General features: G+C 38.2%; 3 protein-coding genes across 3 annotated transcripts in view; all 3 read left to right on the forward strand.

Moving 5' to 3' along the window:
• Window positions 1-10,020, forward strand: part of LOC122146113 (mucin-2-like) — a 31,133-nt gene extending 21,113 nt beyond the window's left edge. The window contains 3 exon segments of the mRNA XM_042763679.1: window positions 5,979-6,050; window positions 6,180-6,919; window positions 6,922-10,020. Of these exon segments, the coding sequence (XP_042619613.1) occupies window positions 5,979-6,050; window positions 6,180-6,919; window positions 6,922-10,020 (3,911 nt within the window).
• Window positions 1-14,798, forward strand: part of LOC109093063 (type II inositol 3,4-bisphosphate 4-phosphatase) — a 577,378-nt gene that overhangs the window by 168,737 nt on the left and 393,843 nt on the right. The gene's annotated exons all lie outside the window — the stretch shown is intronic.
• On the forward strand, window positions 11,299-14,586 carry LOC122145951 (mucin-22-like; the record flags this gene model as incomplete). The annotated part of the gene is made up of 4 exons (XM_042762742.1): window positions 11,299-12,774; window positions 12,930-12,991; window positions 13,710-13,867; window positions 14,059-14,586. Coding segments are annotated over 4 exons (1,833 nt in total), but the record flags the coding sequence as incomplete, so codon positions are not given.

The following is a 14,798-nucleotide window of genomic DNA, read 5'->3' on the forward strand; positions in this document are numbered from 1 at the left end:
CACACACACACAAACACACACTACATTTATTTATGGTATATTTTACATACATTTCTGCCATATGTATGTACATTAACTGACAGTATATATAGCATTTTACAGCAAATTCAAGCCTGCCATCTGCTGGCCAAAAAAAAAGCTTATCTTAAAAAAAAAAAAAAAAGACTGGGTCATATGAGGACAGATAGTAACTGGGGCATGCTTGCCATCCCATGATCTGTTGCTTTCTGATTCCCAGTTTTTCTCCTTCTTGCTTGATAGTGTCCCAAATAACCAGTACTGTATAAACCAACCGTGCTCAAGTTATTAAAAATAATAATAATAATAAACAAAAATAAGTTTATAAGAAATAATACTTAGGAACAGTAACTGATATTAACTGTACCGGAGTACGAATAGTACAGAATGAATAGTAGTGAATGGCACAAATAATAACACTGATTACACTGTTACCTGATTACAGTCATGGTATGGTGATATATGACAAGCTGTCACTGGGGCAGTACCCTTTTAAAAGGTATGAATATATATTATTAAGGTATTAATATGTACAATGTAGGTACCTTAAGGCACCAATATGCACCCTTTAGGAGTAAATAAGGTAGAAAATTTTACCTTTTAAAAAGTTACCATCCCAGTGACAGCTTTTTATCTGAGAGTGTAGAATATTTGCTCAGAATATTTGTAATGACACATTTTCTTCAGAAAATTATAATCTAAAAAAATTGTTTCATTGTGAATGTTCTTTCGTTGCTTAGAAATAATAGTTGATTTCTTTCTACATTTGTTCTTTCAGCCTTCCAAGTCCATGCACCTGCACTGTGCCAATTTCGCCAGTAGAAAGCACTTTTGCGTCGTGAAATTCTTTTAATCGAGCCATGCCTGTTTATAGGTTAGTGGGTGGAGCAAAACATGAAATTTGATCAAAAAAATTAAGATGCAGATTATTATTCTGATCAACAAGTTTGATGTTCTTCTTATTGTTTTTATTAAGTGACAATAATAGCATTTCACTAATTTGAATTTACTGAGATTTGAAGAATCGCGAAGCAAACCAATAGTATTGAGATTCTGAATCCAGGAAGGAGGAAGAAAGCCAGATGGGGAGATTTGATTTGAAATTTCAGTAAATTTCCGCATTGGAATTACTATAATAAATTTAAATCAATCACATACATCCAGAATGAGAAAGAGAAAAGCTCCACATCTATTGGACGTTGGCTGCCATATAACAAATAACTATACTGATTTACAATCTTTCCATGCTGTTATCCAAAATCCACTGATTATTTAAATTCTTCTCTCAACAAGGCAAACATGACCCCACATGGATTTCTTTGCTACAGTTTCACTATATTTAGACTGGGTAGCCTTTTTCATAATACAGTTTTTAAAAATCATAAAAAGAATCCATTCAGACCACAAAGTAAATACTGTAGGTGGCACCATGCCTTTTTAAAATGCTTACTTGCATATATTTATTTATTTATCAAGAGCCCACATAGCAAACGGACTTGGCCCAAATGTGGGCTCAAGCTTGCACTGCTGGCCTCCTGTCAGCAATGGCATGTACCCTTTCAGCCAGAGCTGGGCCATGTGTGACAATGATGGAACAGCATGGATCACGGCAAACAATATGAGGGCCGATTGTAGGAGTGAGGAGTGTGGCCCAGATCAGTCCAGTGATCATCTGGCCCAAATCAGGCTATGATCTGGCAGCATATTATGTGACCCATGATAAACAAGATAAATACAATATTGCATGATAATGGTTAAATGAACACATACATTTTTAATGAAGTGTAGTATTGTTTAAATATAGTCTTTGAAATGACAAGTAAAAACAGAATGAAACATTATAATTTCAAAATTAAGCAAATTAGTAAATCAGTCAACTGCATTTAATTATAATTTTATTAACTTTTATATTATTATTATTCTTGGTAATAAAAATATTTATTACAAGCAATCCACAGGTCTTAAAGAACTTTGTTTTGCTACCACCACAAGTGCATCTATTATGTTGTCTTGTTTATCTAAAATTGCAATTTTCCTTGTTTTGAAACTAGCCAAAATGCCATGTGTTTACTGTGAAATACAGTAGACTTTAATTATATCAATTTATCGTGAAATTAGTACATTTCTGTGTCAATCCATGTTCATTTTTTACCGTGAACAATGCGTTGTCACTTTAATTCAGCGCATGCAGCACATCAAAAATAGACTCAGTGCATAAACGATCGCTGCACTGCTGCAGACGCGCCGCTCCTGGAACGCACTGACGGACCGCAAACGCGTGCAGTGTGAACGCTCTAATCCCTTAAAATAAAAATAAAAATAAAAAGATTATATACGCACTACAAATGTAGTAGCCGAAACATGCTGTTACTGACTCCATAATCTGCCCACAAACAAACAGTAAACTGCTCTGAGGACATATTTTAACATCCAATGTATTTATATTCTGTATCTTTATGAATAAAATCGTTTATTATTATATCAGGCTTTTTCTTTATGCGAAAAGACCACACTACACGGAATAGGTGATTCACACCGCGCGACTGTGTGATTCTTTGCATAAAACTGAACGATATAAAACAGTAAAGAATTTATAGATAAAATAAAATGTACACAACGTGTATTTTACCGAAGAAATGCATCAATTCAATGGCACTTAGAACTGCTCTTTCATGAAGAGGATGCAAAATCCCCACGATAAATAACTCAACCGCTGGGTTATGTCTGACGCTGAACTACACAAAATCTACCCTAACACTGGGGTGTTACATTTGACCCAGGAGCTGGGTAACACAAAACTACCCCACAACACCACCAAAATAACAGGATTTTTAGAGTGCACAAGCGTCACTGAACAATTTCTGGAAATAAAGTGTTATATAATGGGTTAACCTATAACACCCACCACACCCAAGGATTCATTTCTTAGACTTGATTGTAATGTCAGGAATGACAACAATTTCACTTAACTTGATTATCTAAGAGGGCACTTAAAATAAAATGACTGTACTTATAGCTCACTTAGGCCTACATATTTACTAGCATAAGTATAAATAAATAAATAAATAATATTTAAGCTCACTGAATGTTTTTTTTTTAAGAAATGTTCAATAGCCCTAATGATTTTATCGAAATAAAACCTAATAGACAATAGGTCTCAACTGAAAACAAATTACGTGATACAAGCATACCAGACAATTTTACTGATCAGTTATCAAAAATACACAAACTATTGTGCATTAAAGATCCGAAGTTCAACTGATTTGATTTTCCGGTTTTTTTTTTTTTTTTTTTTTTTGTGAAAACATTTTTTTTTTCTAACCTAACAAAACACGTATTATTCTTTTGTCAAATATTGTAAAGCAGATTATAATATAGGCTATTGTCCGTCTGAATTATTATTATAGGTCTGATATACCTATACTGTATATTCTTTCCTTTTCTTTCTTTCTTTCTTTCTTTCTTTCTTTTTATTAGTATTTTAATTTATTTATTTTTTTGCCCCGAAACCCGTTGAATTTGAGTTCCGCGATAATTATCGGAAGGAAAAGAACTGTAAGGGAACATATCAGGTTTATTCTAAATATGCGCGTCTCGACACTACGAGCTGTTGAGTTTTGGGGTAGTGACGCTTCATCACTGTTGGGAAACATTCTCAAAAACGTCAAGGAGGCAAGCGAAAGGAAGTGTCAGTATGCGAAGAATGCATAGGTAAACCTAGTGTCTTTTGTGTTGGTCCCTCTTGACATCTAAAATGTGTGGTAACCGTGATCAGTTGACGTAGGATTCATAAAAATATCATGTGCTCCATGATGATCTGTCTATGGTCACACAAATTGTTAAACTCATGAGAAACTCTATGTTTGATGTTGTTTTTCGTTTAAACTGCTAATGCGATTCTATTCTCTATAGTTTCCACAAACGTCCTTACAGTAATATCGGCAAATTAAGAGATTTGCTCTTAAAACAAATGGTGTAGGCTACACAATTATGTGCCCTCAAAGAAATCGCTCTATCCTGCGAATTTTGGATACATTTAAAATAATGTCTGAAATAAAAACAGTAAAGGTCATGGCATGTGAGTGATACACGCCTATACATTAAAATGTGTAACTATATGGCTTTATCAAGTGACTTAAAAGTTTCTATAAATAAACCCGCCTATAATAAGTTGTTGCGCACGACAGACACTTTAGGCATAATACAAAAGATATACAAAGACAAAAATCGTCACCGTCTCTGCCAAAACAAAACAAAAAACATTCCATACACTTGTCTATGCATATCAATGAAGTAACAAACCACAAGTCAGGACGTCACTAAGTGGTATTTAAGAGGCAACTCCACAGGTGATTCAAGCGAAGTGGAAGAACTGGAGCATAGAATAACTATTGGACCACTGAGACAACAGCGGATTACTGATCAAGCCTATAATATTATCTGCTGAAGGGTTGGTAAGGGCATTTTATTTCACTAAATATATTTGTCTTAATTATATTTAATTGCTGGAAGTATTGCACCTCGGGTATAATAACAAAGCATTACTATTTTAATTGCATACACTACAGGTCAAAAGTTTGGGAACGATTTTTTTAATGTCATTTACAGGAGATTCTTGTGCTCATCAAGGCTGTATTTATTTGATCAAAAATACAGTAATGTAAAAATGTAATATTGTGAAATATTATTATGATGTAAAATAAAGTTTTTTTTCTATTTTAATCTAATTTATTCCTGTGATGCAAAGCTGAATTTTCAGCATCATTACAGTTTTCAGTGTCACAGGTTCCTTCAGAAGTCTAATATGCTGATTTATTATCAGTGCTGCAAACTGTTGTGCTGCTTAATATTTTTTTGGAATTTGTGATACTTTTTTTCAGAATTCTTTGATGAATAAAAAGTTAAAAAGAAGAGCATTTATTTAAAATAGAAATCTTTCCTAACAGTATACACTACAGTTTAAAAGTTTGGGGTATTTATTTTGAAAGAAATTAAAACTTTTATTCAGCAAGGATGTGTTAAATTGTGATAGCAAAGATTTATATTGTTAGAAAAGATTTATATTTTGAATAAATGCGGTTCTTTTTAACTTTTCATTCATGAAAAAAGTATGGCAGTTTCCAAAAAAAATTTGGCAGCACAACTGTTGCCAACATTAAATAATAAGTAATAATTTATTTGATATCTACAGCACATTCCTATTATCAAGGGCATCAATTTGTTTACTGAACCATTTGTGTTAAACATTAAAGAGTCATAATTAAAGAATATTTTAGTTTTGTATTATGTTTAACAATTGGAATTTGATTTCAATTTTATGAAATCTAGTGATAATTAGAACTGGACTAATCATGATGTAAAAATGTATAGTGTCCAGTTTTTTCAGATGGAGTAGATAATGGAGTAGAACTTAAATCAAGAATGCAAGCTTTTGCATTGTACTTTGCTGAAACCATGAAAATAATGTTTGTAGATTTAGTTTATTTTACCCTCTTCAACATCTGATGCTGGTGTCTCTGGTAACATCTGTTGGATGCAGCGATATATATAAATGTTTTGTTTTCTTTATTACTACATTATTATATAATACTGGTCAAAAGCTTGGAATAATTCAGTCTGTTCATGTTCTTGAATGAAGACTTCTATGCTTTTGAAGGATCATGTGACACTGTAGATTGGAGTAATGGCTGCTAAAAATTCAGCTTTCATTACAAAATTACTGTTTTACTGTATTTTTTTTCTTCTTCTTTTTTTTACATTTATCAAATAAATGCAGCCTTGGTGATAGGTGGCTTCTATCAACATCATTATAAACAACATTTTCAACTGGTATATATATATATATATATATATATATATATATATATATATATATATATATATATATATATATATATATATATATATATGCATGTATAGCTGTGTGTATTTAAACTTTGTGTATATTGCTTGCTTTGCAGTATCTTATTATCACCACTGGACTCTTTCCGAAATGGAGGGAAAAGCTTTTATTATAATGTGCATTTTTATTGGTAAGTGAAACAAATGTTAAAACAAATTATACAAGAACAACAATAATAATACCCCAATTCACTTAGACATAATATATATATGTTCAAAATATGTACTTTAACAGCACACCAACTTTTTGTCTTCTCTAGCAACAGTCCAAGCGCAAAGTTCAACAACTCAGTCCACAGTAGATTCAACAACCGACACCTCTGCAACACCCACAGCTACAATGACGTCTTCAACAACCACTACAACTCTTGCTGAATCATCCACTACTACTGCAGGAGTTACCACGACAGCACCACAAACTACTTTTACAACAGCTGAATCCTCCACAACAGCTACAACAACAGCAGATCCTTCAACAACCACTACAACTATTGCTGAAACATCCACTACTACTGCAGGAGTTACCACAACAGCACGACAAACTACTGTTACAACAGCTGAATCCTCCACAACAGCTACAACAACAGCAGTTCCTTCAACAACCACTACAACTCTTGCTGAATCAACCACTACTACTGCAGGAGTTACCACGATACCACCACAATCTACAGTAACAACAACTGAATCCTCCACAACATCAGTTCCCTCAACAAGCACTACAACTCTTACTGAAGCATCCACTACTACTGCAGGAGTTACCACGACAGCACCACAAACTACTGTTACAACAGCAGAATCCTCCACAACAGCTATACAACAACAGCAGTTCCTTCAACAACCACTACATTTCTTGCTGAATCATCCACTACTACTGCAGGAGTTACCACGACAGCACCACAATCTACTGTTACAACAACTGAATCCTCCACAACAGCAGTTCCCTCAACAACCACTACAACTCTTGTTGAAGTATCCACTACTACTGCAGGAGTTATCATGACAGAACCACAAACTACTGTTACAACAGCAGAATCCTCCACAACAGCTACAACAACAGCAGTTCCTTCAACAACCACTACAACTCTAACTGAAGCATCCACTACTACTGCAGGAGTTACCACGACAGCACCACAATCTACTGTTACAACAACTGAATCCTCCACAACAGCAGTTCCCTCAACAACCACTACAACTCTTGCTGAATCATCCACCACTACTGCAGGAACAACCACAACAGCCCCACAAACTACTGTTACAACAGCAGAATCCTCCACAACAGCTACGACAACAGCAGTGCCCCCAACAACCATTACAACTCTTGCAGAATCATCCACTACTACTGCAGGAGTTACCACAACAGCACCACAAACTACTGTTGCAACAGCTGAATCCTCCACAACAGCAACAACAACAGCAGTGCCCTCAACAACCATTACAACTCTTGCTGAATCATCCACTACTACTGCAGGAGTTACCACAACAGCACCACAAACTACTGTTACAACAGCAGAACCCTCCACATCAGCTACAACAACAGCAGTGCCCTCAACAACCATTACAACTCTTGCAGAATCATCCACCACTACTGCAGGAGTTACTGCAACAGCACCACAAACTACTATTAAAACAGCAGAACCCTCCACAACAGATACGACAACAGCAGTGCCATCAACAACCACTACAACTCTTGCTGAATCATCCACCACTACTGCAGGAACAACCACAACAGCCCCACAATCTACTGTTACAACAGCAGAATCCTCCACAACAGCTACAACAACAGCAGTGCCATCAACAACCACTACAACTCTTGCTGAATCAACCACTACTACTGCAGGAGTTACCACAACAGCACCACAAACAACTGTTACAACAGCTGAATCCTCCACAACAGCTACAACAACAGCAGTGCCCTCAACAACCATTACAACTCTTGCTGAATCATCCACTACTACTGCAGGGGTTACCACAACAGCACCACAAACTACTGTTGCAACAGCAGAATCCTCCACAACAGCTGCCACAACAGCAGTGCCCTCAACAACCATTACAACTCTTGCAGAATCATCCACCACTACTGCAGGAGTTACTACAACAGCACCACAAACTACTGTTACAACAGCAGAATCCTCCACAACAGATACAACAACAGCAGTGCCCTCAACAGCCATTACAACTCTTGCAGAATCATCCACCACTACTGCAGGAGTTACCACAACAGCAACACAAACTACTGTTACAACAGCAGAACCCTCCACAACAGATACAACAACAGCAGTGCCCTCAACAATCACTACTCCTGCTGAATCATCCACCACTACTGCAGGAATAACCACAACAGCCCCACAAACTAGTGTTACAACAGCAGAATCCTCCACAACACCTACAACAACAGCAGTGCCCTCAACAACCATTACAGCTCTTGCTGAATCATCCACCACTATTGCAGGAGTTACCACAACAGCACCACAAACTACTGTTACAACAGCTGAATCCTCCACAACAGCAACAACAGCAGTGCCCTCAACAACCATTACAACTCTTGCTGAAACATCCACTACTACTGCAGGAGTTACCACGACAGCACTACAAACTACTGTTACAACAGCAGAATCCTCCACAACAGCTACAACAATATCAGTGCCCTCAACAACCATTGCAACTCTTGCTGAAACATCCACTACTACTGCAGGAGTTACCACAACAGCACCACAAACTACTGTTACAACACCAGAATCCTCCACAACAGCAACAACAACAGCAGTGCCCTCAACAACCATTACAGCTCTTGCTGAATCATCCACTACTACTGCAGAAGTTTCGACAGCAGCACCACAAACTACTGTTACAACAGTTGAATCCTCCACAACAGCAACAACAACAACAGTTCCCTCAACAACAATTACAACTCTTGATAAATCATCCACTACTACTGCAGGAGTTACCACAGAAGCACTACAAACTACTGTTACAACAGCAGAATCCTTAACAACAGCAACAACAACAGCAGTGCCCTCAATAACCATTACAACTCTTGCTGAATCATCCACGACTACTGCAGGAGTTACCACAACAGCACCACAAACTACTGTTACAACAGTTGAATCCTCCACAACATCTGCAACAACAACAACAGTTCCCTCAACAACCATTACAACTGTTGCTGAATCATCCACGACTACTGCAGGAGTTTCCACAGCAGCACTACAAACTACTGTTACAACAGCTGAATCCTCCACAACAGCAACAACAACAGCAGTTCCTTCAACAACCATTACAACTCTTGCTGAATCATCGACCACTACTGCAGGAGTTACCACGACAGCACTACAAACTACTGTTACAACAGCAGAATCCTCCACAACAGCAACAACAACAGCAGCAGTGCCCTCAACAACCATTACAACTCTTGCTGAATCATCCACCACTACTGCAGGAGTTACCACAACAGCACCACAAACTACTGTTACAACAGCAGAATCCTCCACAACAGCTACAACAACAGCAGTTCCTTCAACAACCACTACATTTCTTGCTGAATCATCCACTACTACTGCAGGAGTTACCACGACAGCACCACAAACTACTGTTACAACAGCAGAATCCTCCACAACAGCTACAACAACATCAGTGCCCTCAACAACCACTACAACTCTTGCTGAAACATCCACCACTTCTGCAGGAGTTACCACAACAGCACCACAAACTACTGTTACAACAGCTGAATCCTCCACAACAGCAACAACAACATCAGCACCCTCAACAACCATTTCAACTCTTGCTGAATCATCCACCACTACTGCAGGAGTTACCACGACAGCACTACAAACTACTGTTACAACAGCAGAATCCTCCACAACAGCTACAACAACAGCAGTTCCTTCAACAACCATTACAACTCTTACTGAGGCATCCACTACTACTGCAGGAGTTACCACAACAGCACCACAAACTACTGTTACAACAGCAGAATCCTCCACAACAGCTACAACAACAGCAGTTCCTTCAACAACCATTACAACTCTTACTGAGGCATCCACTACTACTGCAGGGGTTACCACGACAGCGCCACAAACTACTGTTACACAGCAGAATCCTTAACAACAGCAACAACAACAGCAGTGCCCTCAATAACCATTACAACTCTTGCTGAATCATCCACGACTACTGCAGGAGTTACCACAACAGCCCCACAAACTAGTGTTACAACAGCAGAATCCTCCACAACATCTACAACAACAACAACAGTGCCCTCAACAACCATTACAACTCTTGCTGAATCATCCACCACTACTGCAGGAGTTACCACAACAGCCCCACAAACTAGTGTTACAACAGCAGAATCCTCCACAACATCTACAACAACAACAACAGTGCCCTCAACAACCATTACAACTGTTGCTGAATCATCCACGACTACTGCAGGAGTTTCCACAGCAGCACTACAAACCACTGTTACAACAGCTGAATCCTCCACAACAGCAACAACAACAGCAGTTCCTTCAACAACCATTACAACTCTTGCTGAATCATCGACCACTACTGCAGGAGTTACCACGACAGCACTACAAACTACTGTTACAACAGCAGAATCCTCCACAACAGCAACAACAACAGCAGCAGTGCCCTCAACAACCATTACAACTCTTGCTGAATCATCCACCACTACTGCAGGAGTTACCACAACAGCACCACAAACTACTGTTACAACAGCAGAATCCTCCACAACAGCTACAACAACAGCAGTTCCTTCAACAACCATTACAACTCTTGCTGAGTCATCCACCACTACTGCAGGAGTTACCACGACAGCACCACAAACTACTGTTACAACAGCAGAATCCTCCACAACAGCAACAACAACAGCAGCAGTGCCCTCAACAACCATTACAACTCTTGCTGAATCATCCACCACTACTGCAGGAGTTACCACAACAGCACCACAAACTACTGTTACAACAGCAGAATCCTCCACAACAGCTACAACAACATCAGCACCCTCAACAACCATTTCAACTCTTGCTGAATCATCCACCACTACTGCAGGAGTTACCACGACAGCACTACAAACTACTGTTACAACAGCAGAATCCTCCACAACAGCTACAACAACAGCAGTTCCTTCAACAACCATTACAACTCTTACTGAGGCATCCACTACTACTGCAGGAGTTACCACAACAGCACCACAAACCACTGTTACAACAGCAGAATCCTCCACAACAGCTACAACAACAGCAGTTCCTTCAACAACCATTACAACTCTTACTGAGGCATCCACTACTACTGCAGGAGTTACCACGACAGCGCCACAAACTACTGTTACAACAGCAGAATCCTTAACAACAGCAACAACAACAGCAGTGCCCTCAATAACCATTACAACTCTTGCTGAATCATCCACGACTACTGCAGGAGTTACCACAACAGCCCCACAAACTAGTGTTACAACAGCAGAATCCTCCACAACATACAACAACAACAACAGTGCCCTCAACAACCATTACAACTCTTGCTGAATCATCCACCACTACTGCAGGAGTTACCACAACAGCACAACAAACTACTGTTACAACAGCAGAATCCTCCACAACAGCTACAACAACAGCAGTGCCCTCAACAACCATTACAACTGTTGCTGAATCATCCACCACTACTGCAGGAGTTTCCACAGCAGCACTACAAACTACTGTTACAACAGCTGAATCCTCCACAACAGCAACAACAACAGCAGTTCCTTCAACAACCATTACAACTCTTGCTGAGTCATCCACCACTACTGCAGGAGTTACCACGACAGCACCACAAACTACTGTTACAACAGCAGAATCCTCCACAACAGCTACAACAACAGCAGTTCCTTCAACAACCATTACAACTCTTACTGAGGCATCCACTACTACTGCAGGAGTTACCACGACAGCGCCACAAACTACTGTTACAACAGTTGAATCCTCCACAACAGCAACAACAACATCAGTGCCCTCAACAACCATTACAACTCTTACCGAGGCATCCACTACTACTGCAGGAGTTACCACAACAGCACCACAAGCTACTGTTACAACAGCTGAATCCTCCACAACAGCTACAACAACAGCAGTGTCCTCAGCAACCACTACAACTTTTGCTGAATCATCCACTACTACTGCAGGAGTTACCAAAACAGCACCACAAGCTACTGTTACAACAGCTGAATCCTCCACAACAGCTACAACAGCAGCAGTGCCCTCAACAACCACTACCACTACAACTTTTGCTGAATCATCCACTACTACCGCAGGAGTTACCACAACAGCACCACAAATTACTGTTACAACAGCAGAATCCTCCACAACAGCTAGAACAACAGCAGCAACATCTGAAACACCAGCAACTTCATCGCCAACAGGTTCAGCCACAGTCTTTACATCTATTATTGGTACATCCACCAGTGGTACAGCAATAACCGCAATAGTGACACAATCTAAAGTTACTACAGAGTCTACAGCATCTAACACTTCTACAGAACCTGCAGTGTCTACAGCTGCTATAGCTTCTACTGTATCTACAGCTTCAACAGCATCTACAGCATCAACAGCATCTACAACCTCTACAGCATCTACAGCCTCTACAACATCTACAACCTCTACAGCATCTACAACCTCTACAGCATCTACAATCTCTAAAGCATCTACAACCTCTACAGCATCTACAACCTCTACAGCATCTACAACTTCCAAAGCAACTACTGCAAAAATAATACCTGAAGTGCTAACAGATCTAGTGTTTAGCTCTTTTGAGACATTTATAGATGCACTCAGTGATGTCAACAGTGAGGAGTTTAAGATTAGGTCTAAACTTGTCAAGGATGAGGTGAGTTAAAATCCATTTATTGTATTTACTAGAACACATTGATAATTTTCTTGACTTTTAAGCATTTATTTAACAGAAGAGACAACATAAATGTGACAAACAATTAAACTAGATTCCCATACTGCAATGTCTGTAATTATTTTTATTTATTCCAGCTTGAGCCTGTCTACAAAATCAAGTATTCTAACTTCCTCAGACTGAATGTCCTAAGATTCAGGTAAATACAGTATATTGCAATATGAATTATTTTATGAATGCTCTGTGTGTGTGTGTGTGTGTGTGTGTGTGTGTGTGTGTGTGTGTGTGTGTGTGTGTGTGTGTCTGTGTCTGTGTGTGTGTGTGTGCGCGAGTGGTCCTGGTGTTCCCTTATTGTGGGAACCAAATGTCCCCACAAGGATAATAATACCAGTAAATTTTGACATTTTTTTGGTCCCCATGAGAAAACAAACTTAAATCATACAGAATTATCTTTTAAAAAAATCTAAAATAGCAGAAAGTCTTGTGTGAGGGTTAATGGTAGGGTTAGGGTAAGGGGATAGAAAATACTGTTTGTACAGTATAAGAATCATTACACCTATGGAATGTCCTCAAAACATGGAAACATGTGTATGTTCCTACTTAACAATATTTTAAAGGGGCCTCTGAATTCTTGATCCAGGCCTGGTTAGAGTTAGTTTATAGTATTTAAAACTAGCTGTATTAAGCTGTCCTCATTTAGATAGTTAAGTAAGTGTGTGTGTGTGTGTGTGTGTGTGTGTGTGTGTGTGTGTGTGTGTGTGTGTGTGTGTGTGTGTGTGTGTGTGTGTGTGTGTGTGTGTGTGCGTGCGTGCGTGCGTGCGTGTGTGTGAGTAAAAGAGAGAGGGGAAAAAAGAAACTTGCAATAAACAGAATTTATAAAGCTAATATTTATTAATTTCAACATTTATATATTCTAGATCAGGGTCAATCATCACATCAACACAACTAGCTTTCAGCTTCAACCAAACTATCCCATCTGTTCAAGAGATTTCAAACACCCTCTTGGAAGCAGTGGGAACAGGGGATGTCAATCCATTAAAGATAATCCCTGAATCAATTTCAGTCAATGGTTCAGGTAAGATGAACTACACACACTACTCAACTCTCAACTCAACTCAACTTTACTTATATAGCACCAATAAAAACAAAAATTGTAGACCAAGGTGCTGTACTAGATTTATAGTCTTCTATACCTGTAACTAGTCTATAACTATGAGTCTATTGGAATGTTCAGCTAATTTGCTTGTGTTTTTATTACTGCTTCAGCTACAACTGTTGCTCCTGCAACAACTACAACAACCACCACAGCAACTACAGTTTCAGGCGGATTAAAGATTGAATCCAGTCTGTTCCAAGCAATATGCCTCATTATTATGTCTAAAATATTAAGCTTTTTCCTATAGATCCCTTAAACATATCAACCAAACATGAGAGTTCAACAAGACACACTGTAACAAATTAATTAAACACAAAATGTATTTATTATTATTATTATTAAATGTATAGTATTTCTCATTGTAGCACATTCTCAAATACTAGTATTGAGCAACATAAAGATAACTTTGATAATGCATTTTTGCTGAAGAATATAACAGTAGATATCTGTTTAACAGCAGGCTGTTTTCTGGGAGGGAGAAGTAGATCTTTTTCCTTATGTATTTCCTTTAAATGTAAACATTGTGAATGTTGTTTAACTGTTTTGAGGTTAATACTGTTTAAACTACTTATTTTTGTTTGTCTAAGTTCTAACATTGTAATATGTAATATTTTAATTAAATAAAAATATTTATTAAATGATGTAGTCCAAAATATTTTGCTTTCATAAAAAAAAGACTACAATACAACTACAGCACAATAAATACTACACTGTAAAAAAAAGTCTGTAGTTTTTACAAAATAATTTTGGCAGCTGTGGTTGCCAGAATACTTTTGTAAAAAATACACTGTAAAAAAAAGTCTGTAGTTTTTACAAAATAATTTTGGCGGCTGTGGTTGCCAGAATACTT

This window comes from Cyprinus carpio, chromosome A1 (genome assembly GCF_018340385.1).
Source record: "Cyprinus carpio isolate SPL01 chromosome A1, ASM1834038v1, whole genome shotgun sequence".
Lineage (NCBI taxonomy): Eukaryota > Metazoa > Chordata > Actinopteri > Cypriniformes > Cyprinidae > Cyprinus > Cyprinus carpio.